The 21,097-nt window shown below is 36.9% G+C and overlaps 1 protein-coding gene across 12 annotated transcripts in view; it reads left to right on the top strand.

The window, feature by feature from the left end:
- Window positions 1-21,097, top strand: part of NBEA (neurobeachin) — a 486,663-nt gene that overhangs the window by 428,923 nt on the left and 36,643 nt on the right. For all 12 annotated transcript variants that reach the window (XM_021377858.1, XM_021377912.1, XM_021377833.1 and 9 more), the window contains one exon: window positions 8,892-9,059. In XM_021377858.1, coding sequence (XP_021233533.1) covers window positions 8,892-9,059 — 168 coding nt within the window. The remainder of the gene's footprint in view (window positions 1-8,891; window positions 9,060-21,097) is intronic.

Genomic DNA, 21,097 nt, shown 5'->3' with positions numbered 1-21,097 from the left:
TTAATTTCAAGAAAAGTGTATCTAAAGAAAATTGTTCTTCAGGGGCTCATGGAAATATAGCCATATGAAGTTCAAAAGAATAGAGGAATATTATAAAAACAAACTTATTCCTATGATTTAAAAGTGCCTGTGTGGAACAGTAAATGATTTGACATATGTACAACAGTCTCCTAAGGAAGTGATGGCAACCTCATCATTTCAGATATGAAGTGCGCTAAACAAAGCATGAGAAATGTGTTCCAGGGAGTAGTCCATAATTGGCAGGACAAAACTGAACAACATTTGCCTTCATATTCTTGGCTCCTTTCACTTATAGCTGCACATAATATAACATGCTTTCTAAAAACAAGCAATTGTCACAGCTGCTAGCAATAAATTCAAATGCAATTTTACCACAAAAAAAAGGGGTGGGATGAACTGAAAGGATCATTACCCTCCATTACCATTCTCAAGTGTGACACATGCAGTCACAGGTGAGCGTCTCCAGGGTGCCCATGTCACTGCACAGAGCCCTTTTTTTGGATTGTGGTTGTGGTGAAACCTGAACTGTGCCCAGGAGTAGTCTCACTGAAGTTGATCAGTAATTTGGTTTTGACATCTGTAAGAACAGAAGCTCAATACCTTTGTGGCAAAGGGTAAACAAGCTGTCATCTATTGGGGAATAAAATGAGAGATGTATATTCACCCTTTGGTGAAATTTTATAAAGAATGCTCCCTTTTGTATCCTAAATTGTGTTTTTCCATCCTTCCACAAAGATGGGAGGATTAATATGAGGATAAAAGGCTCTATGTGTTAAGAGATCACTTGAAGAAAATCTTCAACTTTAGTTTGTTTCTGCTGTCTACAAAATAGCATAGGAGCTCTCCATATAAAATTTTGTTCTGAGATATAAGCAGCTGTTGAAAAAAAACAGCTGCTCGAATATACTTAAAGTACAATGCTACTCCCCTTCATGACTATTCTTTCAATAAAGACTGGTAGATAAAAGCTGGAAATGCTTTTAAATATTAAGCTGTAGTAGCACTAATGACTGTTTCCATACGTAAGCATGCTCAGATTGCTGTAAATCGGATGAGCTGGTGTTAAGATTATCCGCTTCAACTAATAGAGTACTTTGCCAATTTCTGAAAACAAATGATCTCACTTTGGTATCACACTCTTCCTATTCTGCCTTCTACGCCTGTCCCCACATGTGAGCATTGTGCTGTTATTATATAGTTCTACCCGGAGGCATTTTCTGCATCGCCTTCCTTCTTCCCAACATCTGCTTGTAGCTGGAGCATAATCAGTAGTTGAAGTTCAGTTCTACACAGATACATACTGTCTTGAAGTGAGCAGCTTGATGAAGTTTGCAAATGATGATGAAGTTGGGAATGGCTTAGAAAACAGGAGAAATATGCATAGATTTATTTAAATTAGATGCAGAAAACACACTGAAAATAACCTTAGAAGGAAGGAGTTGAAGATATTCAATAGGAAGCAGAAGTCTGGAAACAAAAATAGTACTGAAGGAGAGCAGCAGCGAGGGAAGGGTGATAATGAGGAGCAATTAGATTAGATATAATTCCATAATTTTGTATGGAACCAGATAAGATCCAGTGTATTTGGATGCCATCTATTGAGAGTTGTTGCATCACAGCAGATGTATATTGTTGTACCTTCCTATGGTCCTTTTGAGACTGCACCTGGAATATTAGATTCACTTCTGGGTGACTAGAAGACAAAGAAAGTATTTGCATTTGGAAGCAGTTCAGAGGCTAGAACCAACATGAAGAACTTTGGGATGTTAAAATAGTGTTATATGTGCATAATTTTTTGTGAAACTTACCATAAAGTAGCAAGTAGCTAAAGGAAGATATCTACTTTCACGAAAATGTGGAAAGTAGGTATAGAAAGAAATCACAGAATTATGTTTTGAAAGATAAAACAGGTAATATATTTTCAGGAAAACCTTCACATAGGATTTTTTTAGCTCATAGGGAAAACAGTGGCTACACTTTCATTTTGGTCACTGAAAACAGACGGGTCAAAGCAGGGAACAAATAGAATTGGAAAGTTTGACATTCCCTACCTAATGTCAGAGCCGTGTTCTGAGCTGGTCAGCAGATGTATTATTCAGTTAGGTCATCCCCAGGCCAAGCTCTGGCTGTTACACAAGAATCCATCTCCAGGAAAAAAGCGGCCCCGGTATGGTGCTGACGTGTAAAACACAGCAAGCTTATGCAAGTCTGGGATTTCTGCATGAGGTTTGCAAAGCAAGCTGAGAGCAGGTTTACAGGAAGGCCACAGAAAATTGAAGAATATTTCAAGTAAGCATTATCCTGATCACTTGTCTAATGAAGTCGGTGGTAGTCATTTCATTTCACTGAATAGGATCTGATGTGGTACTGTGTCACATAGAGTGTGACACACTTTTCCTAGCTGACAATATTTTCATATGATCATACATATTTTTTTTGCTTACTACCAACATATACACATATAAAATGTGTAACTTTGTGTGGAAGTACATACACATCTATTTATGAAGCCTATTTGCCCATTTATGAATCTCAGTATTTCATCCCGAAGCTTACCAGGGCAAAGAGCCTAGCAAACACCACAGAGACACAGTGATATAAAAAGATGTAATTTAACCAATTGGTTAACAAGACTTACTAAAATTCTGTTCAAATGAATAAAGGGCCAACGAGTTCAGGGTGTTTCATTTGATAGTTCAGTCAGGTGTTTCACATTTCTAACCAAATTCAGAAATGGGAGTGAAAATGATTTCCCATCAAACAAGATTCCTTTAAACTTCAGAAAATTAGACTTATTATAAACACTGGAAAAGGCATTCAGTTCTGTTATTTTAAGATCTATTACAGCAGATTCTAAAGACTCAGTGTATACATCAGGGATTGTTGCAGCAGTTTTATTTATCCATACAAAGCTAGACTGATTACTATAGACTTACTCATGAAACATTAATAAAGCTCTATGTTTGGTGCTAACATGATTATGGACTGACCTCGGTGGTGGCACAAAGGACGGAGGCAGAAAGTGTCCCTGATAACATTACCCTAATGCTAGGCTCATCAATCATAATCTCCCAGTTTACCAGGAAAAAAAACCCACGCATAAAACCTTCCACAGATGTGCATCTGTAGTCCTGTTCAGTCTCTCAATCCCCACAGACTGTGAGCAGTCCTGAGAGCCAGAAATGGAGCATATTCAGTCAGTAAGTCAAGCATGTTAAATCAAGGCAGGAAACACCACTGCTAAACACCGAAGCAGGGCTTTTGAAATAACCAGTCTTTAATTTGGAAACAAAAGATGCAATATTGTGTAATTCAAAGTTAATTATAATGATATTTTCATTATGTCTTAGACACATATTAAATTGCAAATTACAGTGTTGAGTAAAATGTGTTCACTACAAATTATATTTTTTGAAAGCCTGAATGGTGTCCTGTTTTTCTTATACATATTTTGTTCGTATTACATAGCTGTTACTAAGATTGAATTTTCCTTCTGTCTTTGAAATGATTTATTTAAACTCTACTGCTGCCAATCACATTTTTGTACAGTTCTCTGGCTATTCAGAAGCATGCATAGTATTTCATAATTAAAAAGCTTTTTCAATGGTCATTAGATACATCTATTATGAAATCTCTGTGCCTTGTGAGAATCAGGGAGATTTATCTTTTTTCCTCACAGTGCAGCAGCAGTTGGCATTCCATTCTTAGCAGATAGACAGTACATAAGATTTTGTATTAAGATTTTGTATTATTTCATCAGTAGTAGCATGTTTGATTTTTTTGTGCCATGCCAAGGTTTGTTCTTAAAGCAGTTAAACTCATTCAGCTCACAGGTGTTTAAATCTAACTGGGAAATTACAGTGGTTTTTTTTTTGAAGCTTTCTGTATCACTGAAGAATCTATTTACATATTGAAGCTGCTCATGTAAAGGATCAGTTCCTGTGCAAACATCCCTAGAATAACCTAAATATGTACAATGCACTTGTTTCACTTTTAGTAAAAGATTACTTCGCTTAAACAAACAGAACTAATTCCAGATATCAGTATTTCTTTTTTATTATGTAGCAAGAGTCAAAGAGTTTACCCCCTTGAACAGTACAAGGAGTGCTAAAAGAGGAAGTGAAATACTAAGCTGAGACAATCTGTATATTCAGAGCTATTCTATTCTCCAGACACAAAAATAACTGACTAATGCAAAATGCCTTTGTGTTAGAAAGGTGTTGGAATAGCATAGTTTATAAACTTGGAACTCCTGATACTTTACACAACATAAGTTTTGCATTAAAATAAAAACCACTGCCTCCTATTGGCATCTCCATAAAACATAATTTTTACTCCAAATTAGGATGAAAGTGTGCTAGCTTCATCCTTTGGAAAGCTCGGAATTTAAGATGAAGAAATTTTCACTGTAAGTACAATTACCTAGGTTTCTTAAATCAGACATCTTATGGAAAGCATCCATGTTCAGGTGTTCTAGTTAAAAATCTTACTGAGGAGTGACATGAAATTCTTACATTTGCCCAGAATTAAAATTGGAAAGAGATATAGAACTTGATTCCACTAAACAGTAATTTGGCTAATATTAATCTCATTTAGTTTATACATATGGATCAACTTACTAATTTCTATTTATATTTTACAACAGTTACAGGTCTGATTTTCAGCCTGTGGAACATGTGTGCATATGCTTTCATGCAAACACAGAAAAAACACAATTCCTTTACTTCAAAATATTTATCCTTTTCTCACTACAGAGTTCCTTATTATTAATTGTAATAGAAAACAAGCTCGATATTACCTCATTTCTGTTTGACAGTTAGAATCTCTTAAAAAGACATAAATAATGCTGTATAATTGTTAATATACATACTGTATACTTATTAAAAAATTACTTCTATGTAATATATAGAAGTAATATATACAAGACGGGAGCACAGAATCACATAGTCCTGATTTGGAAGAGACCCACAAGGATCATCGAGCCCAACTCCTGGCTCCATTAAGGACTACCTCAAAGCATTCCCAGATGGCTGAATTTGCAAGGACCTCTGGTCCATCTTGTTCAGCCTCTGCCCCAGCAGGGACACCCAGAGCAGTGTGCCCAGGGCCACATCCAGGCGGCTTTGGAAGATCTCCAAGGAGGAGACTCCACAGCCACTGGGAAGCCTGTGCCAGTGCTCTGTCACTGCACAGCTCAGAAGTGCTCCTGGTGTTCAGAGGGAACCTCCTGTGCTCCAGTTTGTGCCTATGGCCTCTGGTCCTGCCACTGGGCACCACTGGATAGAGCCTGACTCCATCCTCTTGGCACCTCCCCTTGTTGGGTGTTTATGGACACTGAGGAGATCCTCCTGAGCCTTCACTTCTCCAAGCTGAACAGTCCCATCTCTCTCAGCTTCTTCTCATACGGAAGAGGCTCCAGTCCCTTCAGCATATTTGTGGCCCTTTATTGGACTCTCTCCCATGTATCCATGTCTCTGTTGTACCAGTGGGCCCAGAACTGCACCCAGCGTTCCAGGTGTGGCCTCACCAACACTGAGTTGGGGAGGAATCACCTCCCTCCACCTGCTGGTGATACTTTGCCTAATACAGCCAGGAATACCATTAGCCTTCTTAGCAGCAAGGACACATTACTGGCTCATGTTCAACTTGGTGTCCAACACGATGTATAATTATATAGGTGATTATTATTATTAATGCCTCCAATATGTTTTAAAGCCAATATCTTCTCGAAGACTGTCTTCTGTATGGCTATCACCTACCTTAAAGAAATGTTTGTCTTTTTCTGCATGTTGTTACTCCTGTAGCTACAAATTATATTTACACAGGAAATTCTCTCACCCTACTCCCTACTGAGCATTGCATATTCATGAGAAACCAAACCATGTACAGCTGACAGTGACACACATACATTTTCAGGAGGAACTTTCATGGAGGGGGAGAAGCCTGTGAATTAGAGCAAATTAGGGAGAAGATGCTGCAGGTGCCTCTACCAAAATCCCTGCCACAGCAGTCATCCACCACACAGCACCTGGCAGGTACTGTCCTTGACACACCAGCATCCTCACAGTCCCCCTGGCAGTAACCCGCTGGGCTTCCACTTTTGTGTGTAATTGAGAAAAGCATAGCTCCACATAACTAAATTTGTCTCTTACATATTTCCCATTTAAGCATACAGACCTTTAAAGAAGCATTAGGCTTCTAAAGATAGTGCAATAAATCTGCTTAAAGCATTGCAGACAGGGGACAGGACATGTTGCCGTGGAAAAGTAGCTCATTTGTATAGTAAGTTATTAAAGAGCAGTTCACCCATGTGAAATAGAAGTTCTTCAAACCTGCCAGGGTCACTGAGACCTTCTCTGGAATGACAAGCTGCTGAGCAGAGGCTGGTCATGCAAGTTGAAACTGCCTCAGGGAAACATAACATAGGCATTCAATTCTGCTACCAAAGGGGAGAGGGTGTTAGAGAAGATAATGGGTGAAATATGCTGATTTGACCCGAGCTTTTTTTTTTATTATTTTGGATTTACTGTCCAACCTTTAAATAGTCTGCTTCTATCTGAAATTTTCATCATTTTTCTGAAATGTTCTGCATAGTCTAGGAATAAAAATGCTATTTTTGACCACTGCGAACACCTAACATTTCATTTCATGATCTGCTTTTTAATAAATGATAGATATGGCTGCAAACCAACCTTATAAAATGCAGAGTTTGGAGGAGAGAGAGAACTGTTGGCCTGCTCATTGTAAGTTGGTCAGAGATGGATAATGGAAAGATAGCAGGCTTAAAATTCTGTTTTAATTTTTCTTGCGTACAAAGGAACATTAAAAATTGACTGTTTAAAAGTTAGGAGATGCTTTATTTATGATCACTGTAGCATACTTAATTTTGTCCTTGCATGTTAACATCCTTCAAGCTGAGTAAGGTAAAAGATCTATGAAAAAGATTATACAAGATCATGCAGTTACTGACTGTATCATGTTGCTTGCATGCATGCAAGATAATATAATTATGGATCTGACATTTCTTATTTATTTAGAGACACACTTTGAAATCAAGTAATTTAATAATATCTAGTGTTAAACAGTATTAATGTATTTAAATAATATTAGGCAAAATTTACATGTGATGGCCTCTGATTTTCAAAAGGGAGTAACACATTTTTATACAGTTCTCTGCAACATTTGTTTGTGTCTTCTTCTAGAATCCCAAACTTCAGCCCTTGAAAACTGAGCTCCATGTCAGCTACGAATCCTGAGCCTTCCCATCCATTTCCCTCAGAAATGGAGTTCACTGATTTTGTCAGAGAAGGGTCTGGTTTTCCACCATGCTATGTGGAGCACTGGGGAATGATTGCCTGAACGGAGGAATTAAGATTACTCAAGGGAAAAAAAAAAACGACACAAAACAAGTAAACAACAAACACCAACAAGACATAATCTTTGAAAATCAAAAGTACTAGATAACTTTACATAACAGATTGATGTCAGCTTTGCCTGTGTGCAGTTGAATGACAGTATGCTTAACGTAGATGTTAAATTATTTTCTTCAGACAGAGCCAAGCTCTTGCCTAGTGGTGCCCAGTGCCAGGACCAAAGTCCATGGGCACAAACTGGAGCACAGGAGGTTCCCTCTGAACACCAGGAGCACTTCTGAGCTGTGCAGTGACAGAGCGCTGGCACAAGCTTCCCAGAGGCTGTGGAGTCCCCTCCTTGGAGATCTTCCAAAGCTGCCTGGATGTGGCCCTGGGCACATGCTCTGGGTGTCCCTGCTGGAACAGGGGCTGAACAAGATGGCATCCAGAAGTCCCTGATAACCTCAACCATTCTGTGATTTCATTATTAGTTGTCTTCAAACAAACGAATTGGAAATTAGTTCTCATATCTAAGAAGTGAGCTGAACCTACTCTGATCAAAGGGAGCTAGGTATACAGTACTGTACTAAAGCAGGACTCTGATGTATTTTGGGCAAGGGCGCATATAAAAACGTTAGTGGAACAAGAATCTTCATTTTAGTACCAGTTCCTGTTTATCTTAGATGTTCTCTGAAGGTAGCATTGGGAATCAAAGAATTAAGGTATCTAACATACATACTGACTCAGCTTGGTTAAGGGATAAGGAGAAGCTATGTAATGCCTTCAGGCACTGAAAGTTCCAGTTAAGGCAGTGATACCTGCTAAGGATGCAAATAAAGTTTGATAAAGGTGTAGTGGTTGTATAATGCTCAATAATATTGCCATCATTCCCTCTGTCTATCATTAGTCCCTTTCCATATGCTAAGCAACAGGGTAGCAATCCTTGAAAACATTTCTAAACTAGTCGTGTCCTGTCTTTTCCTTGGTGAACCAATCTCATGTCAGAAATGAATGTGAAAAAGGATCTTTTCCTGTGAGAAATTAGTGAAAATTCACAAAGAGAATTCAGAACCTGATTTTTTCAACACAGCTTTGTAATCCTCAAGTTTCCCTGTTAGATTTAAGGCTCATTAGAACTAGTTGGAAAAACGTGGAGTAATATTGGGCTTATGAAATTGTTTTCTCACTTTAATCAGTTTGTCTTGACAAATTATCTAACTTAATTGACAAGCCCAAAAATTAACTACTAAACCCTTGCAGCTAGGAGAAACGCAGTAGCTGAAAAGAAAAATAGCTTGATATAAAGTTGAATGAAAGAAAAATATCTTTTTAGTTTTTTTTTCCCAATATAATTCTGTTTTTTAATATTTGAAATATTTCAAATTAATTGAATGAGCCTGAACAGGAAATGTAATGATACCTGTTATGATTCCTCAGTTAATAGGAGATAGTAAGGCATAATTTAAGCATAAAAGTGCAAGATGGAATTTACTTACTTACTCCGAACTTCACTTGCAGGCCCTGGAAAGCGAATTTGTGTCATGTCAACTTCATCAGTGGATTGACCTTATATTTGGCTACAAGCAACGGGGACCAGAAGCAGTGCGTGCACTCAATGTTTTCCACTACCTAACATACGAAGGCTCTGTGAACCTGGACAGTATCACTGATCCTGTCCTCAGGGAGGTAGGTGTTTATGCTATTTCATTCTAAAGACTGATGTCATCTCACAAGAAATGGTACTTTTTCCATCTTTCACTGTTGCTGAAAACTGTAGGGTATGATTCAGAATTTGAGCCCTTCAGAAACAAGAATTAATTAGCTAGCCATATAACAGATGTCCCAAGGTATTTTGTTTGCTTGGATTTACTAATATACTTGTATTTTATAGCCACTTGTGATATGGAAAATTCTAACATAATGTATATTATGTCATTTGTATTCTGAAACTTTTTATACGTAATTTACTTTTAGTGTGTTCACTTACTAGAACTGAAAAGCTAAAGAAAAAAACTGCATCAGTCACAGGAAAAAATCTAATATTTTCAACCAGATAATGTAGGAAACATTACGCTTATGGGTGTGAAAACACTTGCTAGCTGGACAACAGAAATGATTCAGATTACTTTTGTGTTAATCGTGTATATCTGAGTCAAAATGTTGCCAACACAGAAAATGTTTGCTATTGTGCATATAAACATTTATGTTTGTATATATGTGCATAATATATGTATGCATATAGATTGTGCATCTGAAATGTTATTATCAGTAAATTTTAAGAAAAAATGTACTAGTTACCTAGATAGATGTTTCCTTCCAGTGACTGTAGTTGTTTTTAGTAAGACTGTTAATTTGAATCATTATTTCTTAAATATTGTCCATTCGTTGGATAAGACAATTGAAATTAGGTGGAAAGTGTGAAGAAGCAACAGCTGCTAGATGAGTACTGCTGTGATGAAGCTGTACACACAATCTTCCATTCCCCCAGATAGCTGCCATCTGCTGTATGCAAAATAGTAATAATTTATACATTGCCAGGCAATGCGTTATTGTTTGTTTGTTTGTTTGTTTTAACATCTTGGAATTGCTCTGAAATCTACAGATTTCCGAAAGAAGTATGTTACAGAAAGCAAATGAATTCAGTGAAATGCTTGGTTTCTAGTAGTGAGTTGCATCTTTCTACATTCGGTGCTTTTTGAGGAGCAGAACTGAAAAAACCATTCAGTTTCCTATGTTGCTATAGCTAGATTTTCATCTCATGCACTGCAAAGCTTATATTTTGCACACAGTCTTTGCTTGGTTTTACAAATGGACAAAATTGCATTGATATCAAATATTTCATGTTAATGTGTACAAAAATGTCTTCTGCATTTAAAACTTTGATCAGGAGAAGAGTCACAAAAGTACAAAACTGCAAACAAAGGAGCAATGTTTTTTAAAGCATTAAACAGGTGTCAAGCACCATGAATGCAAGGGATTAGCATGGCTTAAGGTCCTGATTTGCATGGGCAGACTCCGATGTCTTGACTTTAGAGATCTGCTCCCACAGGGCAGCTTGTAGGATTGAGGTCTATCTGTCTGTCTTTGCACATTATTTAACATCTTATGACATGACGCGGCTCTTCAGCTCTCCTGTGGCTCTGCTTACATGCATAACTTGTCATCAGAAATTTCAAGAAATTCATGGAAATGTTTTTGTTCACTCACTTGTACATCTAACCCATGCCCTCTCAGTCAGTAGCACATAAACCTCTTCTTAAGCTTTTATTTACTCCATGTAAACAACTGAAAATACAACTTCATCCTCATTGTCACAAGTAAGATTAGTAAAGAAAATACATTGATAGTAGTGAGAAGACAAAATATCTAGAAAAAATAAATCTCTGTTTATGAAAGTAGGAGACATTCTCTGTCCAGTAACAAAGCATTTGACATCTTGATGATCTAGTAGATGTCATGTTTATTTTACAAGTATATATGCTCTCTGTATATTGTTGTATTGACACATTTTTTTCTTATTTTATTCTTGTTCTTACTAGATATTCCAAAAAATAAATTAAAAGCAAAAAGTTCTTTAAAAGCCTGAAATGTAAAGATAGTAACTCTAGACTCTATGGAAGTAATTATAACAATTATTTCATGCATTTTATAATGGCAAGTGGTAGTGGTGTCTGGTGTCTTAACATGGAAACACAGCAATTTAAAATTAATGGAACTTTGCAGTTATCCAAGAAAATTCATATCTCAGCATACAAGTTTGTTTGATATTTATTTTCTAAATAAATGGGAACATTTCCTTGCTTTGGCACAAAGATGGTGAACGTACTCAATAAATGACAGTGAAATAAGCAGATAAATGCACATTGATTGGCAGCAGCCATTATCAGAACAATAACCACAGATAGGGCAGTAGCCTCTTCAAACTGCTCCGATAGCTAACTGCATGTGGAGCTGAGTCCCTGCAGAACCTTTCCAGTGAGATGAGGCTCCAAATAAAGTCACACTGAGGTCTGAGCTGATTGAAGGACATCGTTTAAAAAGGCAGATCCCAGTGACCTACTCATACTGTCTGTTGGCCTTTTCGCTTCCACCCTTTTCTGAAGCACAACAGCAAAATTGTTGAATATGCTACTTCAGTCTCCATTTGGTTGGAATGAAAATGTAGTCAGTGATGGTATGGCTCATCCGTACCATCAGCTACATCTTTCTCAAGTGCATGCAGGAGCCCTGAAAGAAACTCTCTAATGTTTAACACTGTAAAAACATCTGTCCTGTGCTATTTTCCTTCTCAGCCATTCTGGATGAAATCAGAATGGTGGGATAGCATTAAAGTTCATGTTACTGAAGTCTCTGAAATCTCATATGTCTGCCCCTCTACAAACTCTTTGGGAAGTTAACATCTGCGTTTGATGGGTAAAATAAACTAATTTCATTTAAACATACTGATTTTGATTTTTCAAACAACTTTGTAATTTTCTGATACCACTGGGGGGAAAAAAGAAAGAAAATGAGAGCAAAATGAAAATCTTCTGCTCCACAGAACATATAAACCTGAATTTTGTTGTTTAGGTATTTTATGATTAGAATTTGGAAAATTGTCTTGTTTTGCCAGTTCTGGTAGCTTCTGTTATTCTGCGCAACACAAAACTGTTTCCATGTTGTAATAGGGAGGAAAAACATGTTGTGAAATATATTTTTTTCATTACAATCTTTTACATTTTGATGTAAAAGCAGTGACGAGAAAGCTGAAACTTGAAGAACAGCTTAAGGATATTGATTCATTCTTGCTTGACAGGTGAAATCGTGGTTGCAGCACTAACCACAGCAATTACAGCATTAAAATGTCAAGAAATTAGAGGTCAGAATAACAGATAATTTTCTTCCTTTTGTCAGATTAAAAATTGACATTCTTTGACAGCACAGGATCTCTAGCCGAGAAAATTATGACAGCTTAACTCATCTTGTACTTGTAAAGCAGTAATTGATAATGAACTTTACTATGACAGTCTTCTCCTGTGGAGAAACATGACAGAACATCCCTGGTACAAAGCCTGTATCTCTTTTTAATATGTAAACAGTAGTTATATTGGACATTAGATGTTATTTGGAATTGTCTTTACTGTTAGTTTATATCATAATCCAAGTCCTTTCCCCTGGACAGATTCAGCTGACTTCAGAGAGTTGATGCTCAGAATGCTAATGCATAAAGAACAGTATCTGCAATGTAGTTTGTATTATTGGTTTTGTATCATTCCTTTAGGAAAATATAATTTCTCCTCTGGTTTCTCCCCAAATATCTGTAGCTTTCAGACCTCTCACCACGGCCCCCTTTTTTTTTTCTTCTCTCAGTTGCTGCTTATCTAAGTTGAAAAGAAGAATGTTGGGATTTTTGCAGATACCAACATTTGAACACCTGGAAATCCGAACAATCAAAAAATCAATAGAGTTGCGTTTTTTTCAAGTTAGGAACTTGTTTCTGCATGACACAAAGTGTTGTGGCTGAAAAGAAACAGAATAGTCATCCTTGTTATCAGGAAATGCAACAAAAGAGCTGAAATTATGGATCAAACTCAAAATGTTCAGGTAGTGTGTAGTGGATTGATCCCATGTAATACCAAAAGCATATATTAAGTATAACCTCATAATATTTCAGGCTTTCTGTTACTTTGTTTAAAATATTGCTGATTGCTCTTTATTTCTTTAGACATTCAACTTGTTTGTGATTAGAAATATTTGAAAAAGCAAAGTTAAAAATTATCCGACACAACTATTTGTTTTCACTGTGCTTTAGGTTAACTTCTTGCCTTCTTTATGTTTGGTGTGAGCTACAAATGCAGTTAAGCTGCACAGCAAGGGGACTATACTGCCAGCGTGCTGCATCTTCAGCAGAAGCTTGCATCCCTCCAGTGTGTTGGGAATCATAGAATCATGGAATAATTAAGGTTGGAAAAGACAGCTAGGATCATCTAGTCCAACTGTACACCTACCACCAATACTGGGCACTAAACCATGTTCCTCAATACCACATCTACATATTTCTTGAACACAGTACAGGGAAGCAAGGCAGTGGCAAGTTACTGGGCTCAGATATTTATTCTGAACCTGTACTGAAACTCAAAATACCTGAGCAAATTGAAAAATTATTACAGTTGCCAGCATTTGACAGTCAGTCACTGTCCTAGGAGTACAGTTTTGCTGGCAGCTAACAGAACATATGGCCTATGCAATATTTATATCTTTGGCGGTGAATTGATATTTAAATAAATTGAAAAGTCATAATCATGCAATAGTCTTACAGTGCATTTCAGTTACCCTCATTTCTGGGTTTTATTTTTCGTATTATATTTTCTTCTGTTATCTCTATCTTTGATCTGACAGGAATAACAAAGCATCCCTCTGGATCTGCTATAGTGAAATATGCCCACAGGAAGCAGAGTAGATCACATCAGTTTTCACTTCTTTTTTTTTTTTCCCCTTCCTTTTCTCCCCCTCCTTGCTGAAACACTCTTTGCTACTACAGAGAGCTGACATGATCGGGCTGTCAAGACTCAGCAAGATAGATATATCTTTAACAAAGGGAGGGGGAAGGCAAGCCTTTCCCTAGTGGCTGAACCTGGAAAATTTATGAGGAAAAAATTAACACACTACTCTAACAGCACTCTATAACAATTCCAATGTAACACTAGCCCAACACTAGCCCCTGTGTCTGCGTGCTTGTCCTTGCTTTCACTCAGAGATATTCTTCATTTTTATTTCATTGGTAACTTGCTAGATCTTTCTCTGCCAGGCACTGTTTCTTTGATGTGACAGGAATATCAAAGCCACTGCTATGGATCTGCTTGATTGAATTGTACCCACAGCACTGGCCACTTCTATATTCAGTTGTGCTTAATTGCCTCCATACAAGGAACAGCCTTAGCTTCCTCTCTTGGAGCAGCACTGGCTAGACATGGACACGTGTAGCTGTGAAGTAAGTAGGAAACAGCAAGCAGTATCGATATCTACCTCTTTCTCAGGAAATTGAAGGAATCTGTAGAGCAGAACTAGTCATTCAAGCAAAAGCCATCACTGAAGTGAAATTACTTTCTTATATGCTATGGGCTCTGTTCTTCACTGAGAAATGCATACTTCAGTTGGGTTTTGTCAGGAACTCTGCATCCCCTGCATTTCCAAATATGATGTTTTGAAGTCAAATGAAACATTTTTTTCTCACATTTATACCCACTTTGGGGAAAAATCACCTTGATTAGCTAATAATACTTTTGTTTGTCTGTGAATCTGTTCTGTTTGACTGATTCACAGAATCACAGAATTGCAGTGGTTGGAAGGGACCTCAAGAGATCATCAAGTCCAACCCCCCTGCTAAAGCAGGTTCCTTACAATAGGCTGCATAGGTAGGTAGCCAGATGGGTCTTGAATGTCTCCATAGAAGGAGGATCCACAGCCTCTCTGGACAGCCTGTTCCAGTGCTCTGTCAACCTTAACATAAAGAAGTTCTTCCACATGTTTGTATGGAGCTTCCTATGTTCAAGTTTTAGACCATTGCTCCTTGTCCTATCACTACATACCACCAAGAAGAGCCTGGCCTCATCCATTTGCCTCCCACCTCTCTCCCTTTAGATATTTATTAACATTAATCAGATCTCCCGTCAATCTTCTTTTTCCCAAGCTTAACAGACCCAGTTTCCTCAGCCTTGCCTTGCATGGGAGATACTCTAGGCCCTTTATCATCTTTGTGACCCTCCATTGGAGACACCATAAAAAAAAAAATTGGCATATGTATGCATTCATATAAGTATAGATGCATTATAGATGATCAGATAGAAAAACAGTGAATGTTTTGGTGAATCTTTTATGATCTGAGTTCATGGCTATTCGTGGACCATGCTGTTACATGTGTACAGGAATTCAGAAACTTTTGATGGTCAAGAAAATGCACAGTTTCTAGAATTAAAACAAATCGTGGCATATAGGTGCTTTCTGGTCTACAATGGTGTGCAAAAAGGCAGGGGATCCATTTATTGGTCATTGTACTGGTGATTAAAAAGCTCAGCATCTAGACAGAGCTAAGTACCTTCACACAACATGTAAGGCGAACCATGCACCAAGCGTTCAAACTGAGGAACCACAAACAAATAACTTATTTAGCTGACAAGTCTTCATCTAACCAGTTTAAAAAATATTTCAGATAATTAATTCATGTAGCCCAGGAGATGTCTCAATTTTCTCTAAGCATTATTTTGAATAATTTTCTGACCATTTCTCATATAGTTTACTTATTTCTGTACATTTTTATTCAGTACATCCTGGAGTTTTACCCAGGAAAATTTTGCCCATATAAAAAATCCATGGCCCATTGCCATTATCACTCTCTTTTACTGCAGAAGTATGAGAAATATACCTCTTGTTTATGAACATTTCTTCTTTATTGTTTGGTTATTTTGCTTTTTTTCCATATGGATGACAGGTACCGATTATTGATCTTTAAAATTAGCAACAAGCATTTTAACGTACACCTAAAGTAATATTTTATGTGAGAGAGACAGAGAGCAAAAGAGATAGGGTGAAAATTACTGCTGCTGATTCTAAGAGAAATAGCTTGAAGGGGCTTCTTTTTGCCTATTAGCACAGATTTCAGTTATATTACCCTGTCATTACCTCAGCATAAATTAACTATTATTCAAAGCATTTCACACACACAGTTTTATTGGAACAGATAATATTCAGTCTAAGCATCTAGTCATTCGCTTAGAAAGATGCAAAGCTGAGCTTTCTAAATGTTTTAAACATATTGATAATGTGCCTCTTTAATGCCATTTTGAAGCCTGTGTACAGTATATCTATATTATTGTTTTCAATTTATGTCAAAAACAAAGTGAAGTTTTGAAGAATGTGTGCTGGGAAATACTCCAAACAGAATTATTTCTTTATAAGCTAAACCCTGAAAATAACTGAGAACATTTACTTTAAGTGTAACAGTAGAACCTATTTCCAAAACTGAAGTTCTAATATACACCAAAGCTTCATGAATACTATGTATGATGCCTTTCAGTTTGCATCTACTTCTCTGTCAGTCTCCTTCCAGTGTTTAGTTTTGAAGGTTTTCCTGTTCTCTGAGATAGTTCTTGTGTCCTGTGGTGGATAAACTGACAGCAGGCAGATGTTTGGAGACATCATAACCACTGAATTTGTTGTAAGAAATATGTGCTTTGCAAACCTCAGAGCACCTTCCTAGGGTGGGAACAAAGCAGGATGTGTGAAAAAGTGAGGCAGAGCGAGAAGCCAGCTTTTGCTTTCTGTTCAGTATATACAGTAATTATTCATAAGGTAAAAAAGTATTATGTTCATTACAGGTAGTTTTTTTCACAAATTTGAGATAAAAAATACTAAGCAAGAGTAAAATATGTATATTAGATACTTTGCCTTGCTGAGTCTGTTCTGCATTCCAAGCATTAAAAAAGTCTTTAGCGATCATGTTTTATATCAATAATAAACCAGAAGGAAGAAAGCCACAGCCAAAATGCATTCTTTAATGATTAAGTACCCTTTCCTCTTTTATTACTGCAAGATTTCAGAAGGCCTGTTCTGTTGTTTGCTTCTCTGTTTTCCTTCTTTTATTTTGTGTTTTCCTACAGGGTACTTTCTTAATCTTAAAACAAGTAGATATAAATACGTTGTGTATGTTCTGTGTAATGACCTTCTGAAACATGTAAGTTGTCTTTTTTTTTTTTTCTGGCAGTAGAGATTACTCATTAGCTTAGCTATTTAGTGTTTATTTAGTATTTAGTGTTTATTTTCCACTACAGCTATAGTCTCTGGACTTGATTGTGTACCTTCATTTATTTACTTCACCACTGAAAGACTGTGATGTCCCACAGTTCAAAAGACTGCCTGCTTAAGATCGTCTGAATTCAGAGAATCATAGAATCACCAAAGTTGGGAAAGACCTCCAAGATCATCCAGTACAACTGTCCACCTACCGCTAATATTTCCCCACTAAATCACATCCCTTAGTACAACATCTGAATAGTTCTTAAACACATATATGGATGGTGACTCCACCGCCTCCCTTGGCAGCCCTTTTCAGCACCTGAATTCCTCTCAACTAATGGCCAAATTGCCATGGAATACTGACAGTTGCTAAGAGACCCCCTTGGTCGTGGTTGAACTTTCCTTTGAACGTGATATGTTATTCTATACACTGGTTTTCCAGAAAGATCTGAGAGAGTTCAGAGAAGAGCATTCCAGCGATGAGAGGACAGAGAAGAGTGGTTTATGAACAGCATTTCCAGAGCTCAACTGGAAATAATAGAGTGGAAGGTGAAATGTCACAGAAAAGCAGGAACATAGAGAGTTGCTCATGCCAGCTGAGATAGATATTACTTGATCTGATATCAATTTAGCAGTTATGTGATGAAGTTCAGAAAGGGAAAGTCAGGCTTAATGACAGAAGTTTTTTAAGATCTGCAAGCTGTAATTCTGCACAAATCTCCCATGAACAATTGCAGAAATCTCATTGGATGAATAATTTCAAACTAAAATGGGCAATGTGTTGTTAGGAAGTATGGTGTATAGAAAAGCTTTTCTATCTGTATATCTTGATCTGCAATGTTCTGTTAGTGGAGGTAGCCATGAGAATAATAAGAACGTGAGTATTTTGTTAGTAACTCTGCAGTCTGTGCCTCTTATGATTACATTAACTTCCATCCTAAGTCATTGCACCTTTTTTTGTTCTTAAATTTTTGACAAATTAATAGTTTATGTAGGAATTCGTTTTTAAAATTGCTTCCTTATTTAAGACATGCAATTTAACTCTTTGGAGTTTTTCATTGTTTAAGCTTTGCTGTCTGGGAAATTGGATATTTGGTTCTCTGTTGACTTACATAGACTAAAGTCACTCAGTAGGTGAGAAAATGTGTTCAGAAGATGTGCTGAGCTCCTTACATAGATTACCACCCCTATTACACAACCTACAGCCAAAGCCAGCTTTATGTAGTTTAGACCAAATCCCAAAAACTAAGTCCTGGCCTAAATATTCATGCTCCTTTTTTAGTTCTTGCATTTCAAATTTTGTCAGAATTTTACAGAAAAAATATAAACATATAGTAATTAACAAAATTTGAAAGAAAGATAGTTAATGCAAATGTGTGAGCCTTTCTTAAGATAGTGGACCTCACTCAGGAGCAAAGTGTAATCAAAGTGGAAGAAAACTCAACAAAAGATGAAAAAAATCTCTTTAAGCAAATATAAAATCAGTTAATGAAGAGAAAAAATAAAGGACAATGTAGAGGAATTTAAGAATTTTTATTTTTAAAAAAATTTCTCCCTTCTCAATAAATAAACTTCTTATGCAGAAACTTTACACACATTTATTGTTGATTTTAAAATGCTTAACTGTGATTTTTTAAAGCTCATAGTTCATCTTTTAAAATGAAAAAAATGTAGTTAAAACCAGCTGTAAGAATGCACTGTTAAAGCTCTTAGCCACCAAGAAAAAAAATTAATTAGAAAAGAGTGGATGAAATTTCAAAGTTTTAATGAAACCTCCTGCTGATATTACTGTTGCATTTTTATGATAGGATGCCTATGCTCAAGGGCCTCTGTGCTCCTTAAAAATGACAATTAAAAACATGCAGTGCATCTTAAACAAAGCCAAAGGCAAGGGCAGCTAATAAGTAGTATTAAACCTGATGTGGTCCTCAATAAATTCTCCCTTCTAATGGCATACAGTAAAATTTTGCAAATGCATGAGGGGCAGAGCACTACTGAGATGACATCAGACTCCCTGAAAACCACAGGAAGCAGCCCAATGCTACTTCCTTGGCTCCACTCCCAATTACTCCCGAATGTACTTAAAAAGTCTACAGTACTTGTGTTTTTATTTCCAACCCAGATAGTCCTTCCCTTTGTTCTGGCAACTGCACAATTGCCGGAACAGCGAGGCTCTTTCTGCTCCTGTGACCTTTCCTGGGTAGCAGAATTAAGAGCCATTTGGTCACACCACTTGAAAATCAAGGGTCCTACAGATACATTCACTCTCCTAGTTTCTTCAGCAATAATACTGGTTTTTTTTGCTGAATGTTGAGAGCTGAGTAGAGATCACGATGACTGCTTCCACTTTCCAGACAGGGCTGCTGAATAAGGACAGAGCTGCTCAGGTTTGCTGTTTGTCCAGACTGGGCTTCTTGTTCCTTTTCCCAAGAGATCTTCATGAGCTGTAGAAGTTTATTCTTTCCTCTGTCTCAATGGAGAGGAAAAATAATGAAAGATTTTTACAAGTACTATCTCTTGTTTTGTAGCATTTCTACTCCCAAAGAGTAACTGGAGCTTTATTACTGTGGGAACAGTTATAAATAACATTGTCCTGACTGCCACAGAATAAGTAGCTTCTGCTTTCAATTCAGCCTTCTGATTAGTATAAGTGGTGATTAATCAGTACTGCTTAAGTTTGATTTTTTTATTATTTCTAAATTAAAAAATATATATCTTTTTTTTTCTTTCTTTTTTTCCTCTGGAATAAAGCCCTGCATATGCCCTAGTGTTTAACTGACCAAGCCAGGATGAGCAGCTTCTCTTCATGTCTGAGGAAAAGAAGTAAAGAGGAGGAATAAAAGGGGGGAAATGAAATTGCTTGGGATCATGGGCATTTGCACAACTCCTGCTTTCTTGTGGAGAGGAAGGGAGACTGAGATCAAGGCATAAAAACAAAAGAGGGGAACAAGACAGAAAGGACATTTGGAGTGTTTGGCACAAGGAGAGATAGAGGGAAAAGGTTAATGATGCGGTACCTGGGAGCCTTATAGAAGTAGTGAAGGAATTACTGTAGGTCCACTGAGCTCTTGGTATGGTTGTTAATGCAGAGAAATGATGTTTGCAACCTTCCAAAGATTTATGCGATTTTTTTCGGTCTTGACATTTGGAACTTTATTTTCATTAGTAAATTCAGTGAGGCATTATTTAACAAAGTAAGGCATTTCTACACACACACACACAAAGCCTTTATTTTAAGTACTTTTGATTGGTAAATTTTAGCAGATTTCTGAATTCAGGGGACGGTGCTTTAGAAGTATTGCTGACAATTTTTAGCCTGGCACAACTGAAACTTCAGGCTTTCTGGCTGCTACTCACTGCTTTTCACATGTGGAAACAATTGAAGCATCCCAGACAGCAGCAGTGGTTTTTTTTTTTAGAATGCCTGTAAATTTTAGTGACTGCCAACTAAGGGATGCTAATGACAGTTTTCATATAATTTTTTTTATTCCTTTACTTCCTCTTTTTTAGGTTTTGGGAATCTGTAGTGGTTTCAGTCAAAAAAGAAGTTAGCTTTAAAAATTCAGAGGATTTTTTATTTCTTACTCAAGGAAATGTAAAAAAAAATCTGCTTGAGACAGACTTGAAATAAGTTTTCATTATTGTAGACAATGTGTTTGGAATTCTAGTAGCCACTCAGAAAAGAATGTTGATGTCATAAATTTACTCTGCTTGAAAAAATATAATTTTTCCATTCCAAAGATCTAAAAATAAATTAAGATTTCAGTATCCTGGTTTATATTTCATATGAAAAAGAGAAAAAGAAATTAGTTAAAGTATGTCATTAGGGAGGGGAAAGAGAATGCTTGGCTTGGAAGCAAAAAATTCTGATTAGGAAGTAGAACAAACCTAAGACAGTAATGGTAAATTGAAAAAGAAAGGAAAGAAGGAAGAAAGGGAAGGAAAGGAAGGAA

This window comes from Numida meleagris, chromosome 1 (assembly GCF_002078875.1).
Source record: "Numida meleagris isolate 19003 breed g44 Domestic line chromosome 1, NumMel1.0, whole genome shotgun sequence".
Classification (NCBI taxonomy): domain Eukaryota; kingdom Metazoa; phylum Chordata; class Aves; order Galliformes; family Numididae; genus Numida; species Numida meleagris.
The sequence above is the reverse complement of the archived record's forward strand: the minus strand, read 5'-3'. Positions and strand labels throughout refer to the sequence as shown.